At 46.4% G+C, this 24,777-nt stretch overlaps 1 protein-coding gene across 1 annotated transcript in view; it reads left to right on the top strand.

Annotated features, from left to right (window-relative positions):
* The window catches only part of LOC138285815 (uncharacterized), a 569,249-nt gene that overhangs the window by 481,063 nt on the left and 63,409 nt on the right, over positions 1–24,777 (top strand). Inside the window, exon 9 of the mRNA XM_069226216.1 lies at positions 17,786–17,943. Within this exon, the coding sequence (XP_069082317.1) occupies positions 17,786–17,943 (158 nt within the window). The remainder of the gene's footprint in view (positions 1–17,785; positions 17,944–24,777) is intronic.

Genomic DNA, 24,777 nt, shown 5'->3' with positions numbered 1-24,777 from the left:
TGCACTAATCTTGACTTTGGTAAACAAGTTTAATTTGCTAAGTGGCATTTGACTCCTCATGATTATTCATTTAATGGGTAGCGGCTATACCACTTAACCCACATGACTGCTAGTGCAGAGATCAATGCATGTTGGAAACATAGTTGTTTTATGTTATAAAAATTACGATTACTTACAATTGTTGATCATTTTAAGGTGGGGGAGTAGGGGAAACTACTACCCAGAGGACTCCCTGGGTTCTTGTCAACACTACCTACAATGGGAGAAGGCCACCGCTGAACACTTACACAATGGAAATGGATACCTGTGTATATTATTAATATTTTCTTTTAAAGCATACCAGTTAGAGATACAGTTAGTATTTTAGGTATCAACAAAAAAAGCATAAATATCATTTAAAAGTATATTCTTTAAACATATCAGCATTAAACTCCTACTACAGACTCCAAATTACCAAATTACAATCAAGAATCTATAGGATAATGTATTCGAAAAAGATCTTGTAATTTGGATTGCTGGCAATTCTGATCAAATATACTTTATATAGCAGCTAGAGTGGTTTTTGAAGTACTTGTAAAGAGTTGACCAAACAGGCGTACATTTCTTCAGTCCTTCAGGGCCCTTGCAGCATGATTGTGTGCTATTGATATATTATATCAATCGTGATCAAAGGAGTGCAAACAATAAACCGATTGGCTTCACTTCTGATTAACTTCATGTGGCAAAGCCACTTGCAAAACTGTTGACACAGTCTGCTTCTTAATTTTAAGGTCTAAGTAAGATCATCTAATAATACATTACCTGAAGTTGGTCAATTAAAATGTTATTTTACCTTCTCATGTTTAACCACAGCCCACATCAGCGCTAGTATGTGAGAGCCTACTCATGTACCAGTCCGTGTATCATGATTCTTATTTCCTCGTGTGTGTATAGCTTCTCTCCCTCTGGTAAGGGATGCAAATAAGACATTTATCATTTTTTAGAGTGAAACCGTGTGTAATAACCCTGGATTTTAGTCACTGAAGGAAGCCTTTTTGGACTTACGGAGCACACAATGTCAGTTGGTTGAACCACCGCCAAGGTTACATTGACCAGTCCTGCCCTTTAGCTTTGATTAGTGGATGTTTATTACGGCTGACCTAAGAACTATAAATGGATGGGAGGGTTTCAATTTCTATCATTTTTAAATTTGCACAGTAACTGCCAGTTTACAAACATGATTTGATCATTTCTTTGTAACGTGATAATATATGTATTTTTAGGGATCCTTAACCCGTGCTGAACATGAGTATATTGTGAGCAGTGTAGTAACATCAGAGAAATATGCATTTGGAATATATGATCTGCATTCAGTTTCAAAATGCTACAGGCTTCAGTGATTAAACTGTATTCAGTTGTATTGAACTTGAGTAATTTATGACCTCATTACGAGTTTGGCGGTCGGATAAGCTGACTGCCAACCTCGCAGGGAGGACACCACAGTCATACCGGTGGCATCCCCCCCAAGCATATTACAAATTGTATTATGTGTTCAAGCTGGGCTGACCAGCAGCAACACTGCTACAGTGTTGGTCTCTCCTCCCTGAAGGGAGCCGGGGCCAAAACCATAGCACACAAGTACCACCGAAATGTGCACTGTCTGCCATGGGCATTGGCAGTGCAGGGGCCCCTGAGTGGCCCCCGGAACAGGGTTTCCACTAGCCTTTCCATGGCGGGGTGACCACCATGGAAAGTCTGGCAGAAAGCTGAGTTGTAATCGGAACAGCGGCGCTGACTTCAACTCAGCCCGCAGTCAGCACGTCAGGAACGATGTTCATAGCGGTGAAAACAGCCCCCTGGTGGGTCCACCCATCAGGTTTGTAATGTGGCAGACTGCCTGGAGTGCGGCAATCCAACTGTCACCGCAAGTGGGGACCACCACACTCGTAATGGGGCCCTTAGACTAGGCCTGTATGATGTTTTTAAATATATTTTTCTTTTATGTTAAAACCAGCTGAAGGAAAAAACATTACAGTGATTCGTGAAACACATCAATATTGTCAAATAAAGTATCCAAGGTACAGAGCATAATGTGGAAGGAGCAGTATATCTTTCGGTACAGCCAGCACACAAGTCAATAACATATCTTAGTATGAAGGCATGAAGCTTTCGATTCTGAGTTGAATTATGGTGAGTTAACAACAGTGTCATGGGCTGACTCATGAGTGTCCATCGTAATACCCAGCCACTAGTATGTTCTTCACCAGCTCCAGATTTTGTCAAACTTGCGTGGGCAGCCTTAACTACGGTAGACCACCTTTTCCACTGCCATATATCAGTCCACGCCCTTCTGTCATTTGTGTAGGCTAGGCACCTCCGGCACGTCCCAGTATTTAGCTATGTCCACCTTCACCACCACCAATCTAAGCACACTGAATAAGAGTTTAAATCACGGGATGTCTACATCATTTAGGATCCTGAACAACACAAACCTTGGCTCAAGTGGGAGTGGCACCTCTAATATAGCTGTGAGTTCCTGAATGCTAACCTCACAATAAGGCTGTAGATTGGGGCATTCTCAGAGTGTGTGTATAAAGGAACCATTCGCTTCCGAACATCACAGACATAACGGTGTGGGGGACCTTTCCCATATGGTGCAGACTTTGACGGTCATAATATGCCCGATGGAGAATTTAAAATTGAATCAGGCATAAAAGCAATTAAATGGCTACTTCTCAAGGGAGTATCAGTGCTGCTTCCCAATCCAAGTTCTCGAGCTCCCCCATGTTCTGTCCCCATCTATCTCTCAGCCTACCCAATGTGTCAGGCATGTTATTGCTTAACATTTTATATGTGCATGAGATGGCAGCCTTCCCCAGCTTTTCCATTAGTATCCTCCCTTCCAGTGGAGCGTATTCTGGGATCTCAAGTTCTTTGAACCCCTCAGCCTGTCATGGCTGCAGCAGCTGCGCATATTTCAAAAATTGTGACAGGTGTAGGTTGTATTCTCGCCATGCCGTTGAGAAGTGCAAAATGTCTTTATTTTCAAGGATGTCTCCCACAGTTGGAAATGCCCATTGTGTCCCATAATTCAAAACCCAGCAGTTTAGCCAGTTTTTTTTAACCATGCTCCTTTCCATAGAGGTATCTCTCTAGTAATCTTGTGTGCCCAGCCACGTTTTTGGTGGTCTCATGCCAGGGCATAAGTGCAACTTTTGTGGCCTCAAAGAGGCTACAAGAGCTTGGCCCTCCATACAGAGATTGTAGATGGGATTTCTACCCCATAAGCACCCGCTCAAGATGAAAGGTTGGGTGGTTTTGTGAGACAAAGATCAAATCATTAATATTTACCTGGTGTGCTGCCCAGTAGTAACCCTCAACGTCAGGGAAGGTGAGCCCTCTATTATAAGGGTTACGCTGTACCATCCTGGTCGCGATCCATGGGTGGCCATCGTTCCACAACAGTGTCCTCAGCTGTGCGTTGATTTTGGTAAATACTGTTTGAGAGACTGAGTAGTATGTGTTCTGGAGTGCATTCAGCAATTTGGGGAGGGTAATCATTTTGAAAAGGGCTGCTCATTCTATTAGCATGAGTGGGAGCCCTCTACATCTAACCACATTGGAATAGAAGTCTGATAGAACTCTACCTACGTTTCGGCTGGAGCATAGCTGCCGCTGTCATGAAGATCCCTAGGTATTTAAACCCATCCTTGGTGACCCAAGGCCCCAGTGGCGTCAGGAGGGGATCTTGCAGTTCCTGTGGAGAGTATAATACAGATTTGTCCCAGTTGATTCTGTACTCCGAGTGGGTCCCATATTCCTGCAGGGTCCGGAAGAGCAGCAGGATATTATTCATGGGATCCATTATGTAGAGGAGCATATCGTCTGCACAGAGCAACATCTTTTCCTCTTGTTCATTTGTTACTGAAATCCAGAATCTATATATGCTGGGGTGTTGTCTCACCATACAGTCCAGTGATTCTAATGTGAGGGCAAACAGGAGGGGTGACAGAGGCACTCCTGTCTCGACCCCTACCTATCGAGAACTCTGCAGAGATCTTTCCATTAACCCTAACTACTGTGAAAGGGTTGCCATACAGGGGTGCAATCAATTTTCTTAATTGTGGGCCAATCTTGCACAATGTCTGGTCCAAAAAGGGCCAATGAACTGCATTGCACTCTTTTTCGGCTTCCAGGGATCGAAAAATATGTGGTGAGTCATGTGTTTGCACCGTGGTGAGCCAGTTATGTTCTCGCTGGAGATTAAGCTGTGTTGACCTACTCGGCATGAAACGTGGTTGATCATGATAGATCAGTGGGGAAATAACCTGCAAGAGACGTGTAGCCAAAACCGTGGTGAGCAGCTTCATTGCATTTAACAAAGAGATCGGGTGATAGGACTCACACCTATCGCTCAGCTTCAACTCCTTGTGTATTTTTATAATTAACAGCCTTCCAGGGATTTGGAGGGAGTTCCCCAGACTCTCTCACTTCCTGGCACACACCCAGTAGATTGGGTCCAAGTAAGTTTGCATATCTCTTGGCCAGGAGGTTGTTTGGCTCTGATGTTTTCCCAGAGCATAATTTGGTAATTGCTGCCTGTATCTCAGTCAGCATCAGGTCTAGGGATTCTCTTGCTGTCTCATTTAGCCCAAGGCAAGTTATTGTCACCAAGTAGTGTGTGATTTTGTCAGAGCCATGTAGGGGTCGGGCCTTACTGATCTGCTCATAATAGCAAGTGAATTCCCCCACAATTTGGGCGTCTGTATCATAGGTCTGCCCATGTCAGCCCAAATCCTCTGTACCTATCTAGCTTCTTGTTGTGTTGTTGTTTCCTACTGAGCCACAGCAGCAGTCTACCAGCCTTGTCCCCTGAATCGTATAGCTTGTGTAAAGTGGCCAAAATGTTTTTTTGGCCCTTTCTTGTGCTAGGTCTCTGTATTTCACTTGTAGAGTAGTGATCTGGCTAAGGAGGAGCAGTTCCGTTCTCAAGCCTGGGGAGCCTTCAAGTTGTAGTATCCGAGTTTACAACTCTTTGAGCTCATGTGCTTCCCTTTTCTTTCTCTGTGTGTAGGAGGGTGGCTCAGTTTATAGTGTACACCTATGGTGTGGCACCTTATACTGAGTCAAGGCAACCCTTAGTGATAGTGTTTAGGTGTACAGGTAGCAAAGGCTCTTTAGGGGTAGCTGAAGTGAGAAGCTGAAGCTTATCCAGGAGGAATGTAAAGCACTTGCAATATCACAGTAGTCAGACAGTAACTCTCACACAAGAAAGAACCACACAAGTGTTGCAAAAATAATGGATTATGTATTACAGCACTAACTACTAGACTAGCATTGGTATCCCTCCCTTTGGAGGTATCTACACACAATAAATACTCCAAATAAAAAGCAGAATTAGCATAAAATACATAGTGCAATGTGAAATAGTGAACCCAACCAAAGTAAGTGTGGTAGTTAGCTAGTGGCTGGGGGTAGATGAAAACACCAGAGGTAAGTACAGTAAGTGCCCCCAGTGACAAGGTGCAGAGTGGTTACCTAGCCAGTCATCCCAAAGACTAAGACAGTGAAGCAGTGGTTGGAGTTTGTGTGTGTCAGGATCCTTCCCAGTGGACCCAGAGGAAACCAACAGACGTTGGAGACTGTCCCACCCGAGGATACCCAGAAGACAGGAGTACCTACACCAGGGGACACAGATGCATAGGGGTGAAAGTGCGTTCAAAACCCTCGCTGAAGTCAATGGAAGCCTCGGATTGTCCAGCTGCTGTCGTGACCCATGGACCAGGGCGGTGGAACCCAGGGATGGATTCCAGATGTGGAAGACCTGAAAAGGAAGAGGACAGAGTCCAGCACCCTTGGAGGTGCCCGGGTGGTGCAGGTGGTAATGCTCACCCTCCTAGAGGTGAAGTTCCTGCAGGTTAGTGAAAGAAGTCCAGCTGCAGGGTCGAGGAGCTGCAGAAGATCTTAGGAGTCAACTACAAGCTGTCCCTTGGTGGTTGCCGGATGGCAGGAGGGTCAATGACCAGTCAGGTAACCAACAACCACTGGCAAATGCAAGAAAATGCTGAAGATTTATTTGAAATGTTTTGGGGACCAGCAAGGTCCAGGGGACTCTACCCTTGAGGGGGAGCCAGGGCTGGCACTCAGCACACAGGAAGGCCAGCAGAAGTCATCAGAGCCCCCAGAGATTGAAGAGTGCTGGAGGCTGGGTCTTCTCGGTGCTTGAAGATCCCTTAGGGGAGGAGCCAACAAGCCTTGGCAACAGTCGCGGTGCACAGGGCTGCTATTCCAGTGGCTGCAGCACAGTCCTGCAGTCTCCCAAGTGGATCAGAAGTCAGGAGGGACCCAAAGAGGACCACAGAACCACAACCTGTGAGCAGAGCCTTCAAGTTTTCTGTGGGATAGCAGGATCCACCAGCCGGTCTCGCTGTCTTGAGGTGCCTGCAGATGCAGGGGAGTGTCTCCTTCACTCCAATGGAGATTCCTTCATACTTCCAGGTGCAAACAGAATCTTTGTGACCCTGGAAGATGCACAACCTTGGATGTTGCAGAATTCTTGAGGGATCCAGAGAAACAATGTTGCAGTGGGAGCCTTCCCACCATACTCTTTTGGTTCCAAAGCAGAGCAGCAGCAGTTCCAGAGGCCAGCAGCAGAAGATGTCTTGCAGAGAGTTTCTTGTAGAGTCTTTCTCGATGAATCTCAGGACCCACTTGTGAGGGAGCCCTTAAGTAACACAAAAAGGGGGTTGAACACTCTCTGGGGTGACCCACCTATCAGAGGGGCCCAGGGACGTCATCTACCTGGCCTAACCAGTCAGATGCTCCCAGGGGCCTCTGTCTACCGTGTTTCCACCTGGCAGACCTCTGTGCACCTCCCTAGGGAAGGAGCTAGACAGTGGGTTGATCACTCCCCTGTCCTTTCTGCAGTTTCACACCAGAGCGGGAACCGGGGGTTCCTGAAGTGGTGCAAACCAGATTATTCAAGAAGGGCACCAAATGTGCGTAGAGCTCCTTGTAGAGTCTTGTTCGACAAATCTGAGGACCCACCCTCGGGGAGCCCTTAAGTAAAATTAAAAGGGGGTTTGTCACTCTGTCAGAGGGGGTCGGGGATGTCATCAACCTGGCGTAACCAGTCAGATGCTCCCAGGACCCTCTGCGCATCCTATTGTCAAGATGGCAGAAGCAAGTGGCTACCTGGCAGAGCTCTGTGCACCTCCTTACCGTGGAAGCTGGATGTGGGGTGGTCACTCCCCTGTCCTTTGTGTGGTTTCACGCCAGATTGGAAATCGGGGGTTCCTGACTGGTGCAAACTGGGTTAGGCAAGGAGGGCACCAAATGTGCCATTCAAATCAGTCTGGTGACGCTCAGGGGCCACCCCACCCCAGCCCAAAGCCATCTATTCCAAAGAGGAGTGGTAGTCACACCTTCCCCTTGCAGAAAATCCTTTGTTTTGTCTTACCCTGCTTCAGTTAGGTTCAAGAGCAGAACAGTGTCTGGGGCCAGCAGCAGCGTGGGCTGGCAGCCAGACCCCGTAAGGCTGCACAAGCAGAACTGAGGGATCCTGTAAGGAACTCAGAGAGTACATGGGATCATGCAACCAGCACTGGAATCGGTGTAGTTGCATGATTCCAACAGTTTTGATACCAAACATGTCTAGGTTCAGAGAAGCCGTTATGTAGTTGGACCACTCATGTTGGCCAGTGTCCACTACACACCTTAAGATGGCTTCCCCACACTTACAAGGCCCAGGGAATGGAGCCTGGGGTTTGTAGGGGTACCCTGCTCATGCAATGGTACCCTCACACTTAGGGACATGCACCCTGCCCTCGGGCTGAAGGGCCTACCAGAGGGAGACTTATAGTGTCCAAGTGCAGTGACTAGGATATAAGGAACGTTTTATATCTTTGGTGAAAGGATGCATGCACCATTTCATGCAGGCTGCAATGGCAGGCCTGTAGACACAGTTACATAGGCTCAGATGGGTGGCACAATACATGCTGCAGCCCATGAGAGACCCATGGTATACCAATGCACTGGGTAACTAAGTTCCATATACTAGGGACTTACATGGGTGCACCAGTATGACAATTGTGGGGTGTAGAGTTTACCAATACCCATATTTTAGGGGAGAGAGCACTGGCATTGTGGTCCTGGTTAGCTGGAACCCAGTGCACTACAATCCGAAACATAGTGACACCAGGCAAAGAAGTGGGAGTGTACTACAACCAGAACCCAACTTACTACACTGTGCAATTAGGTTTTGTGCCCTATCCCATGGAACAACCATATAAGCTTCCCAAAGCATCACCTTAGAAGTCACTGTCCCTTGATTTCTGCAAACTATAACTCAGTGTCTACTCAGAGCACATGCGCCACCACCCTGTCTTCTAGGTCTAAAGTATTCCATCTCCAACCTGTGGCTTGTCTGTCCTTCAGCCACCCCAGTGTGACTAACAGCAGCAAGTGGTCCAATAGGCCCATGGCCTGGTGGTCTGTCTTTTTGATATCCCCCACCTCTCCCATGCTGTAAGGAAATGCCTTCCTTGGCATGGTTACCCCCTAACCTTTTGCCTTTTGTTGATGCCAGTTATGACTGAAAGTGTGCTGGGACCCTGCTAATCAGGCCCCAGCACCAGTGTTCCGTCCCTAAACTGTACCATTGATCCCACAATTGGCACAGCCCTGGTGCACAGATAAGTCCCTTGTAAATGCTATCCCTGGCCAGGGAAGGTCTCTAAGGGCTGCAGGATGTATTATACCACCCTGGGGACCCCTCACTCAGCACATGCACACTGCCTCACAGCTTGTGTGTGCTGGTTGGGAGAAAATGGCTAAGTCGACAGGCACTCACTGCCTGTGGTATAGGTAAGTCACCCCAACAGCAGGCCTTACAGCCCTAAGGCAGGGTGCACTATACCACAGGTGAGGGCTTAGTTGCATGAGCACTATGCCCCTACGGTGGGTGTCTAAGCAAAACCTTAGACATTGTAAGTGCAGTTTAGCCATAAAGAGTATATGGTATGGAAGTCTGTCAATTACGAACTCCACAGTTCCCTAATGGCTACACTGAAATCTGGGAAGTTTGGTATCAAACTTCTCAGCACAATAAATGCACACTGATGCCAGTGTTGGATTTATTGTACCCTGAATACCCCTGAATACCAGTCCGACTCATAGTGCTAGGCTCACTAGTTTCTGCCAGCCTGCCACAACCAGACGAGTTTCTGGCCACATGGGGTGAGTGCCTTTATCACTCTGTGGCCAGGAACAAAACCTGTACTGGGTGGAGGTGCTTCTCACCTCCCCCTGCAGGAACTGTAACACCTGGTGGTGAGCCTCAAAGGCTCATGCCTTTTGTTACTGCACCCCAGGGCATCCCAGCTAGTGGAGATGCCCACCCCTCCAACCACTGCCCCCACATTTGGCGGGAAGGCCGGAGGAGATAATGAGAAAAACAAGGAGGAGTCACCTACCAGTCAGGGCAGCTCCTAAGGTGCCCTGAGCTGAGGTGACCCCTACCTTTAGAAGTCCTCCATCTTGAGTTTGAAGGATTCCCCCAATAGGAATAGGGATGTGCCCCCCCTCCCCACAGGGAGGAGGCACAAAGGACAGTAGCCATTGGCTACTGTCCCCCAGACCTAAACACACCCCTAAATTGAGTATTTAGGGGCAATCCTGAACCCAGGAAATCAGATTTCTGCAACCTGAAGAAAGAAGAAGGACTGCTGACCTGAAAGCCCCGCAGAGACGATGGAGACACCAACTGACTTGGCCCCAGACCTACCGGCCTGTCTCCAGACTCAAGGAACCTGCACAGCGACACATCTGACGGGACTAGCGACCTCAACTTTAAATCAACTTTTAAAGAGACTCCACTTCCCGCCGGAAGCGTGAGTCTTCACACTCTGCCCCCAATGCCCCAGTCTCGAGTTTGGATAAACCAACACCACAGAGAGGACTCCAAGGTGACTCCAACAACGTGGGCACCCTGAAACGAACCCCGTACACCCATACAGCAACGCCTGCAGAGAGGATCCAGAGGCTCCCCCTGACCACGACTGCCTGGTAACAAAGGAACCCGACACCTGGACCAAGCACTGCACCCGCAGCCCCCAGAACCGAGAGGAACCACTTACCAGTGCAGGAGTGACCACCAGGTGGCCCTCATCCTAGCCCAGTCGGTGGCTGGCCCGAGAACCCCCCCTGTGCCCTGTCTGCATCACCTAAGTGACCCCCGGGTCCCTCTATTGCTTTTAATAGCAAACCCAACGCCTACTTTGTCCACTGCACCCAGACGCCCCTGTGCCGCTGAGGGTGTGTTTTGTGGGCTTGTGTGTCCCCCCCAGTGCTCTACAAAACCACCCTAGTGTGCTCCCCGAGGACGCAGGTACTTACCTGTAAGCAGACTAGGACCGCAGCACCCCTGTTCTTCATGGGTGCCTATGTATTTTGTGCCCTCCTTTGAACTCTGCACCTGGCTTGCCCTGTGTTGTTGGTGCAGTGGCTTTGGGGTTGCCTTGAACCCCCAACAGTGGGCTGCCTATGCCCAGGAGACTGACTGTGTAAGTGCTTTACTTACCTGAGAAACTTAACCACACTTACCTCCCCAGGAACTGTTGATTTTTGCACTGTGTCCACTTTCAAAATAGCTCATTGCCATTTTAACCAAAACTGTGTGTACTACTGTTTTAAATCAAAGTTCACAGTTACCTGTGTGAAGTACCTTGCATTTTATGTACTTACCTTGTATCTTGAATCTTGTGGTTCTAAAATAAATTAAGAAAATATATTTTTCTATATAAAAACTATTGACCTGGAGTTAAGACTTTGAGTGTGTGTTCCTCATTTATTGCCTGTGTGTGTACAACAAATGCTTAACACTACCCTCTGATAAGCCTACTGCTCGACCACACTACCACAAAATAGAGCATTAGTATTATCTATCTAATTTTGCCATTGACTATCAACCTCTAAGGGGAACTTTGAGATACTATATACAGAGCCAACTTCCTACACATGGGTACTAAAATGCAGTCAATGGGCCTCTAAAAAGAAGGATTATTTCTGGTCTGTTGGGTGTAGTTTCTGACATACATCAGTCAGGTCCACTCTGTCTACTAATTGTGAGAGTGCTGTCGATGCGGGGGGTGGTCTGTGTGCTTGAACAGTCAATGCTCACATTCATAATCTCATTGAAGTCTCCACTAGGATATGTAGGGAGGAGGTTGATTCAAGAAGAAAGTATGTGATTTTGGCCGGGGTGGGTGCCTGAATTCACGGCGGAGCGTACATGCTCAAAATGGTCATCTCCATCCGCCCGACAGCCTTGTACACCGCCCTACCTACTGCCTGGGTCCACCCATGTTTTAATCACTTGAAAGGGAGAGTTCTTTCTCACTTTTATAGCAACCCCACAGGCTCCACTAGTAAATCCTGTGTGTACCAGTGTATGGTATGCCCCTTGCCGCAGAAAGCAGCAATGTGTTCCTTGTAAGTGTGTCTCCTGAAGGAGAACCACATCAGGCTGAAGTGCTCCTGATATATTGGGGCATATTTATACTCCGTTTGCGCCGGAATTGCGTCGTTTTTTTTGACGCAATTTCAACGCAAAACTAACTCCATATTTATTCTTTGGCGTTAGACGCGTCTAGCGCCAAAGTCCATGGAGTTAGCGTCATTTTTTAGCGTGGACACCTACTTTGCGTTAATTATATGCAAGGTAGGCTTTCCCGTCTAAAAAATTGACTCCGAGGCATGTGCGTCGGATTTATACTCCCGGGCAAAAATCACGCCCGGGAGTGGGCGGGTCCAAAAAAATGACGTACGGCCGCTTTTGCGCCGTTTTTTAGCGCCTGCAAAAGGCAGGCGTTAAGGGACCTGTGGGCTCTGAAGGAGCCCAGAGGTTCCCTCCCATGCCCCCAGGGACCCCCCCGTCACCCTTGCCCACCCCAGGAGGACACCCAAGGCTGGAGGGACCCATCCCAGGGACATTAAGGTAAGTTCAGGTAAGTGTTTTTTTAAAAAAAAAATTGTGGCATAGGGGGGCCTGATTTGTGCCCCCCTACATGCCACTATGCCCAATGACCATGCCCAGGGGACATAAGTCCCCTGGGCATGGCCATTGGGCAAGGGGGCATGACTCCTGTCTTTGCTAAGACAGGAGTCATTTCTATGGGGGTTGGGAGTGAAAAAAAAATGGCGCAAATCGGGTTGAGGCGAAAAAATTGCCTCAACCTGACTTGCCCCATTTCTTGATGCCCAAGCCCCATTTCCCCCTACGTCGGCGCTGCCTGGTGTACGTCGTTTGTTTTTAACGCACACCAGACGGCGCCGGCGGCTAACGCCGGCTAACGTCATTCAATAAATACGGCGCCCGCATGGCGCTTCAGAATGGCGTTAGCCGGCGCTAATTTTTTTGACGCAAAACTGCGTTAGCGCAGTTTTGCGTCAAAAAGTATAAATATGGGCCATTGTGTCACTAACCCTCTCTTAATTTTATTGCCCTGGCCTCAACATTCCATTTCAGTACCGTTAGGGGGGAATCCTCCATCTAGCAAAAAAAGAAAACACTCTCACAAAGATCCCGTAGATAACTGGGGGGAGTAAATTAAAGTGTGCCAGTCACATTCTGCTACTTCAGCAGCTCTGTGCCCTGTATCAATTGCCAGTCCTGTCTTGGATTTGTTGCACCCCCTCCCCTTGGCGCACAATGTCCAAGTGGCCTTGTTCCAGATCGGCAACCACTGCTACCAGTAGGTGCTCAGAGGCCGGTGGGAGTCTAGCGTCAGGCAGCACAGGGTAGTCTCACCCAGCGCAGACCCCTTCTTAGACTTTTTCATGTACAGGGTTTGTTCATACTCAGTGCCCGAGGAGATTCTCGTTCTGCGTGCCTGCCGGTGATCAGTCAGTGGAGTTCCCTTATGCCATCGCTGTTGTGTTTGTACCCGTTGCCACCTTCCAGCTTTGTAGACTTTAGGACGTGCCCCTCCTATGGGCAAAATGTTCCAACCAAAGGCCTCCCCTGGTATGGTCCATTGAGGCGGTCGCTCCTAGATCCAAGTCCATGCTTCTTCCAGCGAGTGAAAGAAGTGGGCCTTTCCCTAAAAAAAAGAAGTGAGTTTTGCCAGGTATAATAGCATATATTGTAAGTGGAGGGTCCTCAGAGTCAAACGTATGATGCTGTCTCTGGACGTCTTGCGAGTAGTCCGGGAAAACCATGACCTTTGTGTTTTCATAGTGGACCTTGTCCAGGCATTGCACTTCTCGTAGGATCATGTCTAGTTCCAAACAATTGAGAAATCGGGCTACCACTGGTCACAAAGGGGCACAGGCAGGGTCTGGCATTTAAGGCCCGGCGGACCCACTCTATAACAAATTATGGTGAGAAGTGTTCATGTGGGAACGAAGCTCTCAGCCATTAATTCAGAAAGGCTGCCAGGTTAGGTCCCTCTACCCCTTCCGAAATGTCCACAAAGCATAAGTTGTTCCTCCATGCCAGGTTTTCTGCATTGCCTACCCTCCATAGCAGATCTATAGTTAAAGCGTGAAGTTTCATAACTTCCTTATGCAGTCCCTGGGCTGTATCTTACACATCGGAGATCTTAGTCTCTGCTGTCCTCACCTTTTCATTCACATTCCAGAGATCCTGACAAAGGAGGAATACTTCAGATCTCTCCTCCCCTATCCTCCCTTCAAGAACCTTGCAGGAGGACTGGATTGCCATGTTGCATTATCCAGCAGTGGCGGTGTGGCAGCCTGTGTTTTCCTCTGGGGGCTCGCCACCCTCATGTATCGGTCAATCTTGCCCCATCTGAGGTGTTTGGGGTCCTTGTTTTTGGCCATTGTTTGGGTGTCCGTTCTTCACCTCTGCCATGGGCACTCTGCAGACAACATCCCCAGGAGCAATCCGCAAACACGATATCCAGTGACTTATGTGTGTATTAGCACCAACTTTATGTTGTGTAGGTTATCACCCCTAGCTGTAATTGAGGTTACTGTCCTCCACTCCCCAGGCCAGCCCAGCATGTATCTCCAGGGAAGCGCCCAAAAAGCGTGTTCCAAGTCACACTCGTGGAGCCCCCACCCACACTCGATCTCCCGCGCCTGTGGGTTATCACATTGAGAACTGCTCCTTTATCCTCCCTCCCATGTCCTGACTGCTTAGACCTGGCTCCTCCAGGTAGTAACACTGCAGTCAGGGAGGTCAGTGGCAATCACAGCAGAGGAGAAACTGGGGGGAGGACTCGCCCACTTGCCCGACTCACAGTCCCACGTCGATTAGCGGCGGGCCTCCACCCTGTTGAATTGCACTAGGGTGGGGAGAGTCTCCCCTGCAGCATCACAGGGATCCATCTGATCTCTGCGAACCCCTTTTATATGACTTTGTGACTGTCTGAAGATGAAGTGCAAAAAATAGGGAGTTGGAGTGGAGGGCCCCAAGAGTAGAGTCAATCCAGACCAAGTGTGTCTCCCACTCCCCCAATTCACCTGGTGTTAAGTGTTAAGGTTCAGCTTGGTTGGCAAGGTGAGCCCTCAGGCCGCAAGATGCTTGGCGCAAGGTGCTCTACCCCCATTCCACCAGCTGCCACAAGGACGTCTTACTATCTCTCCGTTCTCCCGGGGGCCCCCAGCCATCAGCCGCCCTCACCTATGCATGTCCATTTTTTAGTTGCCGGAGTGGCGGAGGTCTTGCGTGGGCCCCAGTTGCAGCAGTCTCAGGCCCATAGTTTCGCAGTACCGGCAGTTCTTTGTCAGGGGACAAGGGTAGCCAGGGAAGGGGTCCACATCAATGTGTGCAAAAGATTGTGGGCACTTCTCACCCTGGTGGATGCCATAGCTACCTCTCTGCCACATCAGGGTCCCAGGCTGCATCCACCTCAGCCACGTCTTGCTTTGTCCGTCACTGGGTCTTGTCCGCAGGGTGGCCGCCTCTTCTGCACTCTAGCGAGAAGGTCCGGGCTGCTCCGTCTTAAGTGGTACGGCAGCGAAGAGAGGCACGCCGTAACCCACAGGGTCCCGGGTGCACCAGCGGTCCCTGAACCATCTCCCCAGACACAACTGTGCTGGCTATCAGATCAGGTGGCCTCCTACCACTATTTTCTCCATCTTTGCCCCACTTAGGCCACGGGTTGTAGTTGGGATTATTTCCTCATCTTCAGACCATGGCATTGGGCTCCAGGCATCCCCTAAGTTTACTGAGTCAGGGCAGCAGCTGGGATTGTTTCAATTGCAGATGGGTGGCAGGATATTGCTAGTATTAAGAAGGGGTCGCCAGAGCTTCCCGCAGACACATCTAGTCAGCAATCTTGCTGGCCTCTCCTTCCCCTGTATATTTGCATTGTTTATCCATGGCACATTGGATGCAACAGCTGGTGTGTTCCTGTGAGAGTGACATACAGAAGTGACAAAAGCTGAGAGATATATTAAGATCTCAGCACACGCTGTACTGAGACATGAAACAATCACTAAATCAGGGAGGCAGAATATTAAGCTAAAACTATCTTTCTGTTGCCTTAGAACGGAAATAAGTATTTTGTTCCAAATCTGCACATAAAATGTGTAAGGAAGTCAAATAGACTAGATTTTTAGATTCAGTATATGCAGAAAGTGTATCAAAGATATTTGTTATATGTGCACACAGAAGCAAGCTTTGGGGCATATTTAGAATTATTTCGTGCCAACATGATGCAAGGGTGCCTGCATTGTAGGCAAGATTGTTTTTGTGCAGGAAGGAGCACCTTCCTGCACAAAAACAATCCTCACGGCCACTTTCCTCTTTCGAAGTGTGCTGCAGAATGCAGTACACTTAGAAAGATGTAACAACGAGGAGAAATAAAGATATGTCTCCTCCTTGTGCCTACCCTTTGGAGCCTTACCATTTTGATGCATTCCTAGTTTTTCCAGTGTTGGTAAATCTCTGAATGCGCCAAAATCCATTGATGGATGTGTGGGAACACCCACGTTCCACCCATGGAGCATCTCCCTGGGGCAGTGTAACACTACATAACGATTTGGGTTGTATTACGTTAATACGAATTGATCAAGTCACTGAGGGCCACGCAAGGTGGCCTACCGTGGCTTGATAAATCTTACTTTACCTTTGCATCGCCGTGTGCCCCCCTTGCATTGCGCAAGGGTAACACCCCACATTGATAAATATGACCCCCATTTTATAAAAAAGTAGAGACAGACCTGGATATTTCACCAACTTATCTTTTATTGAACTAGAAAGTAGTTTATGATTCTAGCCACAACTCAAAGCTAGAAGGGTATATTGTAGGATTAGTGTTTACATTTGTTTTGAGGAAACAGCCAGCAAAATAAGAGTCTACATCGAAAGTTACTACAGTTCCTATAACCTTAAACACTGCAAATGAAATGTGGAGCTGTTATTTTACAATGACTGTGTTGCTTCTTAGCATTTCAAGTGACCGAATAGCACATATTTATAAAACAACTGTTTTTTATGAAACTGATAGTTTGATGCAGTGAGCAATTTAATGCACTTGTATATTTATATATTTTGTATTAAATCATTTATTTTATTTTGTAACTCTTAAACCATGTTTCCACCCGCATTAATGCTGTTTGTTTATACATTATGGCTTCATAGAGGTTTTTGGCTAATTGCAAATGCAAGTATGTTTACATTGTTTGCATTGTTTTAAAGCAGCCCTGATTTCTTAAGGGAAAGTGAGCTGCTTAAATAAACTCTTTTCCCATTTTCAAATGCAATCACATGGACCGTAGTAAGCTGTCCCTTGAGAGCCACCATTCTTCTGATTGTAGCTATTCATAGGTTGCTACATATTATGACAAGACTAATGAGTATTGTTTGGGCAGGTCCTTCTGCAACCCCCTGCGATTCCCTATTTTGCAAACTGACCTATTATTATTTAGATAATTACATAATCAGATAGGATTTGTAGTTGGTGCACAATTTGTAACCGCTTTTGGAGAACCCAGTCTTAGTGCATCTGGCCCTAAGAGACCATGTACTAGCTTTCAACATTATTCCATGTCAATATTGAATACCTCATGCTGCACTGGCTAGAATACTAACAAACACAAAATGGAAATTGCATCTGGAAGATTGAAATTATATGCAGGTGGTTTTATACATACATTTATAAAAATAATCTCATTTCGCAAACTCAATATTAAGTTGAAATCTTATATTATTATTTAACACCCTCCAAAGAATGCCGACATCGACGCTGGATTGCTCAGAATCTTGGCACTAACTAGAGTTGCTTACATGCTTTCCTAGTTTAGCAAAGAGTGCGAAGAAGGGACATAGAACAGGCAAGGACAGTTCATGTCTTTGTCTGCCAGTTTTCAGTCAAATTAGTGGGACAGGTGCTAATGGTTTTATTACCCATGTGCTGTTGAACTGTGCAGCTGCTAATTGCCATCAATATGCATTCTCACCTTAGGTTTGGGCAGATAATGGAAGGGTGGGCAATTAACAGCAGCTACTTCCATCTTGACAGTGTGTTATCCACTGTTAACAGCTTGGCAATAAGGCAGAATTATTATTATTATTTGTTCACTTAGGTATTTATTCTTATTTTAAATACAAATTGAGCAAAAGCAAAGCATTTTGCCATCTACTGATTCCAATTAGAACTCATACACTTTTGCGATCTGTCATACATTATCTGTTCACCAACGCTACTCCTTTATGTATCTGTACAATTTCTGAATGCAAAAAATGCAAATAAATTGCTGCATGTATTTTAACTGCAAACTGGATTAATATTTCATACTGCTAATGTCATAATGAGCTTCATTTCTCTTTTTTTAGGACGAGGGAAAGTGTCGACCCCTGGAGGTGATGAAGCTGGAGGGCTCAGACATTGGAATTGATACCACTTTGGGCAAGCCATTTGTGTTCAAATGTGCGCCACAGTCGGGAAGCAGGATATTCTACTTTTGTGCCACTTCGAATCAAGAGATGAAGAGGTTACGCCTTCTTAGTAATGTTTTACTACAATGTCCCTTCTGTTTGGACCAGCTCTTTCCGACATATCCTAAATCTGTTGTGTATTCTGAATGATTCGTTATTTGCTGTATTTATCCCATCTATCATTGGGTGGTCCACTAATTTTAGATTTTCCTACAATATGATTTTGGGTAGTATTGATTACTGTGGTCTGTGTAGCTGCCTTAACCGTTGCTTGGTTGTTCAATAGACCAAACAGTCTCTCATATTTGGAATGAATTGTTAAAAAGAGTAGGCCTAACAAAGGTCAGCCCCTTATCATGCATACGAGGCTCATTTGTATTAAAAGGGCATAAAGGGAATTTGTTGGTGGTATGTGAACCATAATCCCTTTCACATTTATGCAAAACTTTAAAAAGCATACAGAGAGAAATTGGATCTGATTTAAAGAAGTTTATTCCCGAATCAAGGCACCATTAATATTAGTAAGTTGTTCCCTGGTTTAAGACAATCTTAAACATGTGCTCCCTGGTTTAAGGTAAAACAAAACCGTTATTACCCGACCCATCTTTCTTTGTCTTCCTAGTCTTAAGACTACCTATATCTAGTAAATTCTGTAAACCAAGTCCAGTTTCCTTCCTACCTCGGGGCATATATAAGAGCCCCTATTGCCACTGGAGGGTCACTTTACGTGACGCTCCAGTGCCGCTAACCTCTGCTCCATATTTACAAGGAGGTGTAATGCCACTTTTTGTGACGTTACACCTCCTTGTAAATATGGACCCCTCCGACACAGTTCTCTGCGTCAGAGGGGCGTGCAATGGGTGTTGCTGTGGGTGTGCCCAGGGGCATAACAAAGGCCTCCACAGCCCCAGTGGTGCGGGGGGCCCCCAAGCTCCAAGGGGCCCCATCAGCACAGTACCATGTGCCTAATTGGGTCAAGAGGGAAGGGGCTTCCTACGGGTACTTTGCATGGGGGCCTCTTTAAATTTTGTTACACCATTAGCCCTGTCCTGAGGGCCACCATGTGCTGAATGCCCACATTCTGGCAAATAGCCTCTTAGGGGTCCCACCGATTTGCGACAGGCTGGGGAATGAGCCAATAATTCCTTCAGGTGGAGGAGTTCCAAGAAGCTTGCTGACAAATGTGTCAGAGGCCACGCTCAGGGTGACATGATTACTTTTTGCAAAGGGCAGCGAGATCACGTCCAGCGGAGGGTGAGGGACCTCGAGGCGCACGTGCTGAATCTTGAGCGAAATTAAATTGTCACTGGGGAGGGCACTCTTCTCCAGGACTCCTTGCATGCTCAAACTGTGCTCAAACAGGTGCTCACACAAGAGACAAGGGAGGCATGGCTTGCCACACACAGCCGGGTCTAACAATGGGACGAGAAAGTGAGCAAGACATTACATTTGCTTTGTACCCCTCAAGTTGTGACCATTCCTCCTGCGTATCTCGAAACCGAAAAGGGCCCCCAAACAACAGGCAGTGAGGCCATACTGACTGCATTTGCATCCTATTATAGAGCATTATGTGGTTCAGGCTACATGGGCACCTGGGCAAAACTTCCCCAGTTTGTGGCAGATGTGCCAGCGCCACTCTTGTCCCCCATGGATCGTGAGTCCTTGGAGACAGCGGTCACTTGTGAGGAGCTCGGTACAGCTCTTCCACAGCTCCACGTGGGCAATGCACTGGGGCCTAACAGTTTCCCAAGCAAATTGTGGCATCTACGTTGGCCCCACACAAGCCTTTTGTTGTTGAACACTTTCAAAGAGGCTCTTAAAACAGGCAAACTGCCTTGTGACCTTAGAGCGGCAGAGATCGTGGTGATCCCAAAACCAGGCCCTGTTGGCATCAAATGCAAAGACTTCCATCCAATCTTGTTACTGAACATGAAGGTAAAAATTTGGGCCAAGATGCTGGCCAATCGGCTTGCAGCAGTGATTACTTGTCTCATGAACCTGGATCAGTCCAGGTTCATGCCTCGCCTGGCCACTCTGCACACCTTCTGCAGGATCTACAATGCCATTGAATTGAGAGGTAGGCTACCCGACCACCAAGCCCTGCTCACGATTGACTTTTGTAAGGCATTTGACTCGGTCGAGTGGGATTATGCGTTTGCCCTCCTGGATCTATTCAGCTTTGATCCGCAGTTCATCAGATTGGTGTTTTTACTTCAGACCAACCTCATGGCGTGGGTGCGAGTTGGGGGGGAGCCATCACAAATTTGTTTAACATATAGAGAGGTACTTGTCAGGGCTGCCTCCTATCCCCCCTCCTATTTGCCTTGGCAGTCGAGCCATTGGTACCGTGGATACGCTTCCATGCCTTGTTTCGCAGCTTTCAATAGTCTCTGGAGGTGAGCAATAGGATATCTCTCTACGCGGAAGACATCCTGTTGTTTTTAGATGACCCAGAGAAGACAGGACCTCAGGTCCTCCAAATCCTCCAGATCTTTGGGTCTTACGCTGTTCTCCTTCTGAACGAGGCCAAATCCTCCACATATGCTAATGGTCCCTGCCCAGCTATTCATGCTATGGACGTCGGCACTATGGGTGCTCCCGAAGGGACTCAAGTATCTAGGGGTCTTTTTAACATCTGACAAGTCCTTCTTGCAGCCTCAGCTGATGGCCTTGCTAGGGATGTGAAGCATTGGCCCTCCGGTTGTCCTTGTCAGGCCGTTCCACCATTTTTAAAATGGTCTCCCTTCTGAGGACCCTTTATCACCTCCACAAATATCCATTTCTGGTGAGCTGTCCCTTTTTCACCAGGGTTTTTGCCCTGATTCTTACACTGTTACAGGATGACGGGCACCCCTGGATCTCCTTTGGAAAGTGCTGCCGCTCCACGTTTGAGGGGAGGATCGCTGCCCCAACATACTCTCATATTAGAGAGCACGGGCATCTCCTTGTCTTAAATGACTGGTTGTTCAAGGGGTTTGATGACCCGGCATATGTGATGGAGGGGTGGATCATGGGCCACAGCAATCTACTGCATTTTCTCTATGGAGGCGCGGAGTCAGCTCCTCTGCCCACTCCCACGAAAGTTGTGCTGTGGGTGTGGTCGAACGCGCTGAAATCTATTGGCTGGGAAAGTGAACTTACATTGGGGATGCGCCGTGGAGAGGGAATCGATCGCTGCAGGTTGTGGCTCTCTGCAGATTTTTTGTATGGGATACTATAGGTATCTCACTCCTGGGAGACGTGCTTCGAAATTGGTCGCTGATATAATTCCAAGACCTGCAGGCAGAATAGGCCTTACACTGCACCCAGTCCTTTTGGTACCTCCAGCTCCATTATGCGCTCACACCCTACCTACAGGCTGTAGTGGACATCCCAGTACACTCACCTCTAGAGGCCGAGTTCCTGCTTACTAATATTCAAAGCCATAAATTCTCCACTGTTTACCAGATGCTTCTTCGCAACCTGACGGACACGATGGAGGGGGTGAGGTAGGCGTGGGAGTGTGACTTAGGCTCATTGAAGAACAAGGAATGGATAGAGGAAGAAGCTGCCCCCAAGAAGGCAGTGATAGCTTCCCAATTCTGACTAATCCAACTTATAGTCTTCCACCTTACTTATTTCACCAGGGCCTGACTGTTCAAGATGCAGCTCATTGCCACAAGCAATTGCTTACGGTGCAACGACCCTACTGGGGATCTGCTGCACATATTTTGGCACTGCCCTGTCCATTTGTCCTGTTGGAAGGGGGTACTGGATACACAATATGGGTTTTTCGGCTGGAAGATACCCAGGGATCCCAAGTTGATTCTGCTGCTTGTTATGGAGGGTGCTGACGGGAACAGATATCAGAAGGCACAGCTTTGGTTGGGCCTTATAATTGTCAAACGTGATATAGCATGAGCATTGAAGGGCACAGAGACTTTGTCTGTTGACAAATTGGCTGTGGGTATGGACCATTGATTGGGCATGGAGAGCCTTGTATATCTTGTGAGAGGATGCCCTCAGTAACACCATAAAATTGTAAAGGGTTGGGCCAACCTTAGAGGTATTCTGCTGGAACCCTCTCTGGCCACGCCATGGTCCATGAGTGGGAACATGTTCTTCCACAGAGATGCTTTGGATTGCTTAAGAGGGGTGGAGGTGCCTTGGGGTCGAGCTACTGTGCCAGAATGAAACTGAGCTTGTGCATACACTGTCATGGCAAACTACTGGTCGGACATAAATGTGTTGTGTTATTCTGTCACTTTACATTTGCTTTGTACCAACTGTGGGAGTTGAAAAATAGTTAAAACTCAATAAAATGGTTTATAAAAAAGACCAGATTAATCTGCTAACAATGTCTATTTGGGGACAGATATGCAACTAGAGGTCTGATTCGCAAAACCGCAAAAAGGCTTCTTGTTATTTTTTAAACTTAAATTGTGATTCAGGAACATGTTATGGAATCACAGTTTGGGTTTATGACAAAATATGATTTGGTATTTGGAAGGGGTGTGTCTAGTGTATCTCTTCCAAGTTTTGAATGGGATGTATTAATGTTCTGCAACCGAAATCAGGATGCAAAACTTTAGTAGTTTAGTGACTACACAAATGTAGTGGTAATCCATTTGCAAACTGTCCCATTCCCCCATGTGAATGTTGATAAAAAAAAAAAAATTATTAGTAGGAAATGGTCCCATGGATCATTGCTTATTCTTAAAAAAATGCTGCTTTTTTTTTTTTTTAAAAGCTCATCCTGTTTTCATTTAAGGAAAACAGGTTGCATTTAAAAAAGAAAGGCTGTGATTCATAGTGGGTTGTTGGTAATTATTCATGAGGTAGATCAAATTGCAGCTCAGTATGAATCAGGATTTTGTGAACCAACCTTTTAATACATTTGCACAATTTGTAAACATTTCTATAGAATCCAATTTGAATACTGTGGGTGAGGAAAACCCCCGCAATTTTGTCACCCCAAAATTTTATCTCAAAAGAATGCCCACAATTTGGTGAATCAAAGACAGTGTTAAACCTCAATTTCATGAGGCATGTGTTCCTGTGGTAAGGCAACTCCCAACACATGAAAAATATCAGCAATACAGTGAATTCAGTAAAAGGGCATACTCAGTAACTACGTTCTAAATCAGCAGAATAGTTTAGTGCATTTATTTAAAAAACATGATATAGAATAATTACCATGAAGGCTCTCAGCAAATAGAGTATCTCAGAGAAGTACAACATTGAAAATATTCTAGGTCCTAGCTGGGCAGCAAATCAAAAGAGAAAGAGCCTTCCTAGTCTTCAGGAAAGTCTTCTGGCTCACCCCCAAAATCAAGGGTTTTAATAAATTATTTTCACATCTAAAATAACTAAAACTGCAAATTCATAGTGGGATGATCAAGTGTGTTACATTATCATAACCTCAGAGCACAGTTTTACTAAGCATCATATTGCCTTAGCACCTATGCACTATCCAGCTACAGGATATTGATTCTGCCCACTCTATGATAATGCCATCCAGAGATGGTGGAACAAACTAGATACATGAACAACAGAAAGCTATTGTGAATGAATAGAGTACATTGAGCTTGCAGAAAGACCTTGAAATAAAACTGCAGTTTTGTGACCTACTTCATAATTATTCATGAGCTAGATCGAATTGCAACCCACCACGAATCAGGTTTTTGTGAACCGACTATCAGTACATAGGTCGGTTTACAAAAACAAATTGGATTTGGTAAATGTCAGTTCGCAATTTACAAACACTTTTATAGAATCCAATCTTAATATTGTGGGCACAGGAGAGTCCCGCAATCCTGACACCCCAAAGCTTTATCTAAAAAAACACCTACAATTCAATGAATCAGAGCCAGTGTTAAACCTCAGTTTCGTGAGGCTATGTGCCCCCGAGGTGAGGCACCTCCAAACACATACAAAATATCAGCAATACAGACAATTACATTAACTAGATACATGAAAAACAGCAAGCCATTATGAATGAATAGAGTACGGTGAGCTAGCGGAAGGACCTTGAAGTAAAGCTACTGGGCAGAGGAAGAATCATTGAGATCAGTATGAGCAATGACAATGGAAATAAACAAACCTACTTCTGCTTGGCTGTGGTGGTGCAGAAATATCGATCAGTGAAATCTGCAGGGAGAAGACAAGGGAGACATCCATTTTGAACAAGATGGCTAATAGCCCAAATTGAGGCATAGTTAACAGGGGCCAGAAAAAAACATTTCTACACATCATAGAAAATTAGATTTAAAGACAATATTATCATATCACTGAGCACATATGTAATCGAGTGTACAAAAACACATTCTGAATACTACTAATAAAAAAAAATCTTAAAAAGTACATCTGGCCCATTTTCTTTTAGTACATATATATTATTAATGAGTGCTGACTAACAGATAAACCTTTCTAGTATACATATTCTTTCAAATAATTTATTAACTGCACAGGCTCCCTAAGTGGTTGTGGATGGAAGCTGATGTACTCTTAGCCTCCTGAAGTGTCTTTATGACATATGGAAGTGACATCATTCAACACCTGTCAGTCTATATTTGTGTTAGTAATGCCCAGTGCTTAATTTAAGCCAGTGGTTGCCGTGGGGGCCACCAGCATTTATTTTCAGGGCCCTGCACCTATTTCTCTGCAGCAAATATTTACTGAGTGCAAGAGAGGGATAACACACATTGTAAAGATGGAGGAAGAGAAAGATGGCAAAACCGGCACAAAGGGAGAAAGTAGGAACCTGCAGGAGAGAGAAAAAGGGGCAGGGCCTGTATGGTAGTGGGTTAAAGACTAGTAGCGTTGGTAGTCGGCACACCGATGTTTGATTGCAGTTGCTCCTGGCTTTTTAGCGAAGTTTCGGGCCCCAACACTCTTTTTCAACAAACTAA

Source organism: Pleurodeles waltl, chromosome 1_1 (genome assembly GCF_031143425.1).
Source record: "Pleurodeles waltl isolate 20211129_DDA chromosome 1_1, aPleWal1.hap1.20221129, whole genome shotgun sequence".
NCBI lineage: Eukaryota > Metazoa > Chordata > Amphibia > Caudata > Salamandridae > Pleurodeles > Pleurodeles waltl.
The sequence above is the reverse complement of the archived record's forward strand: the minus strand, read 5'-3'. Positions and strand labels throughout refer to the sequence as shown.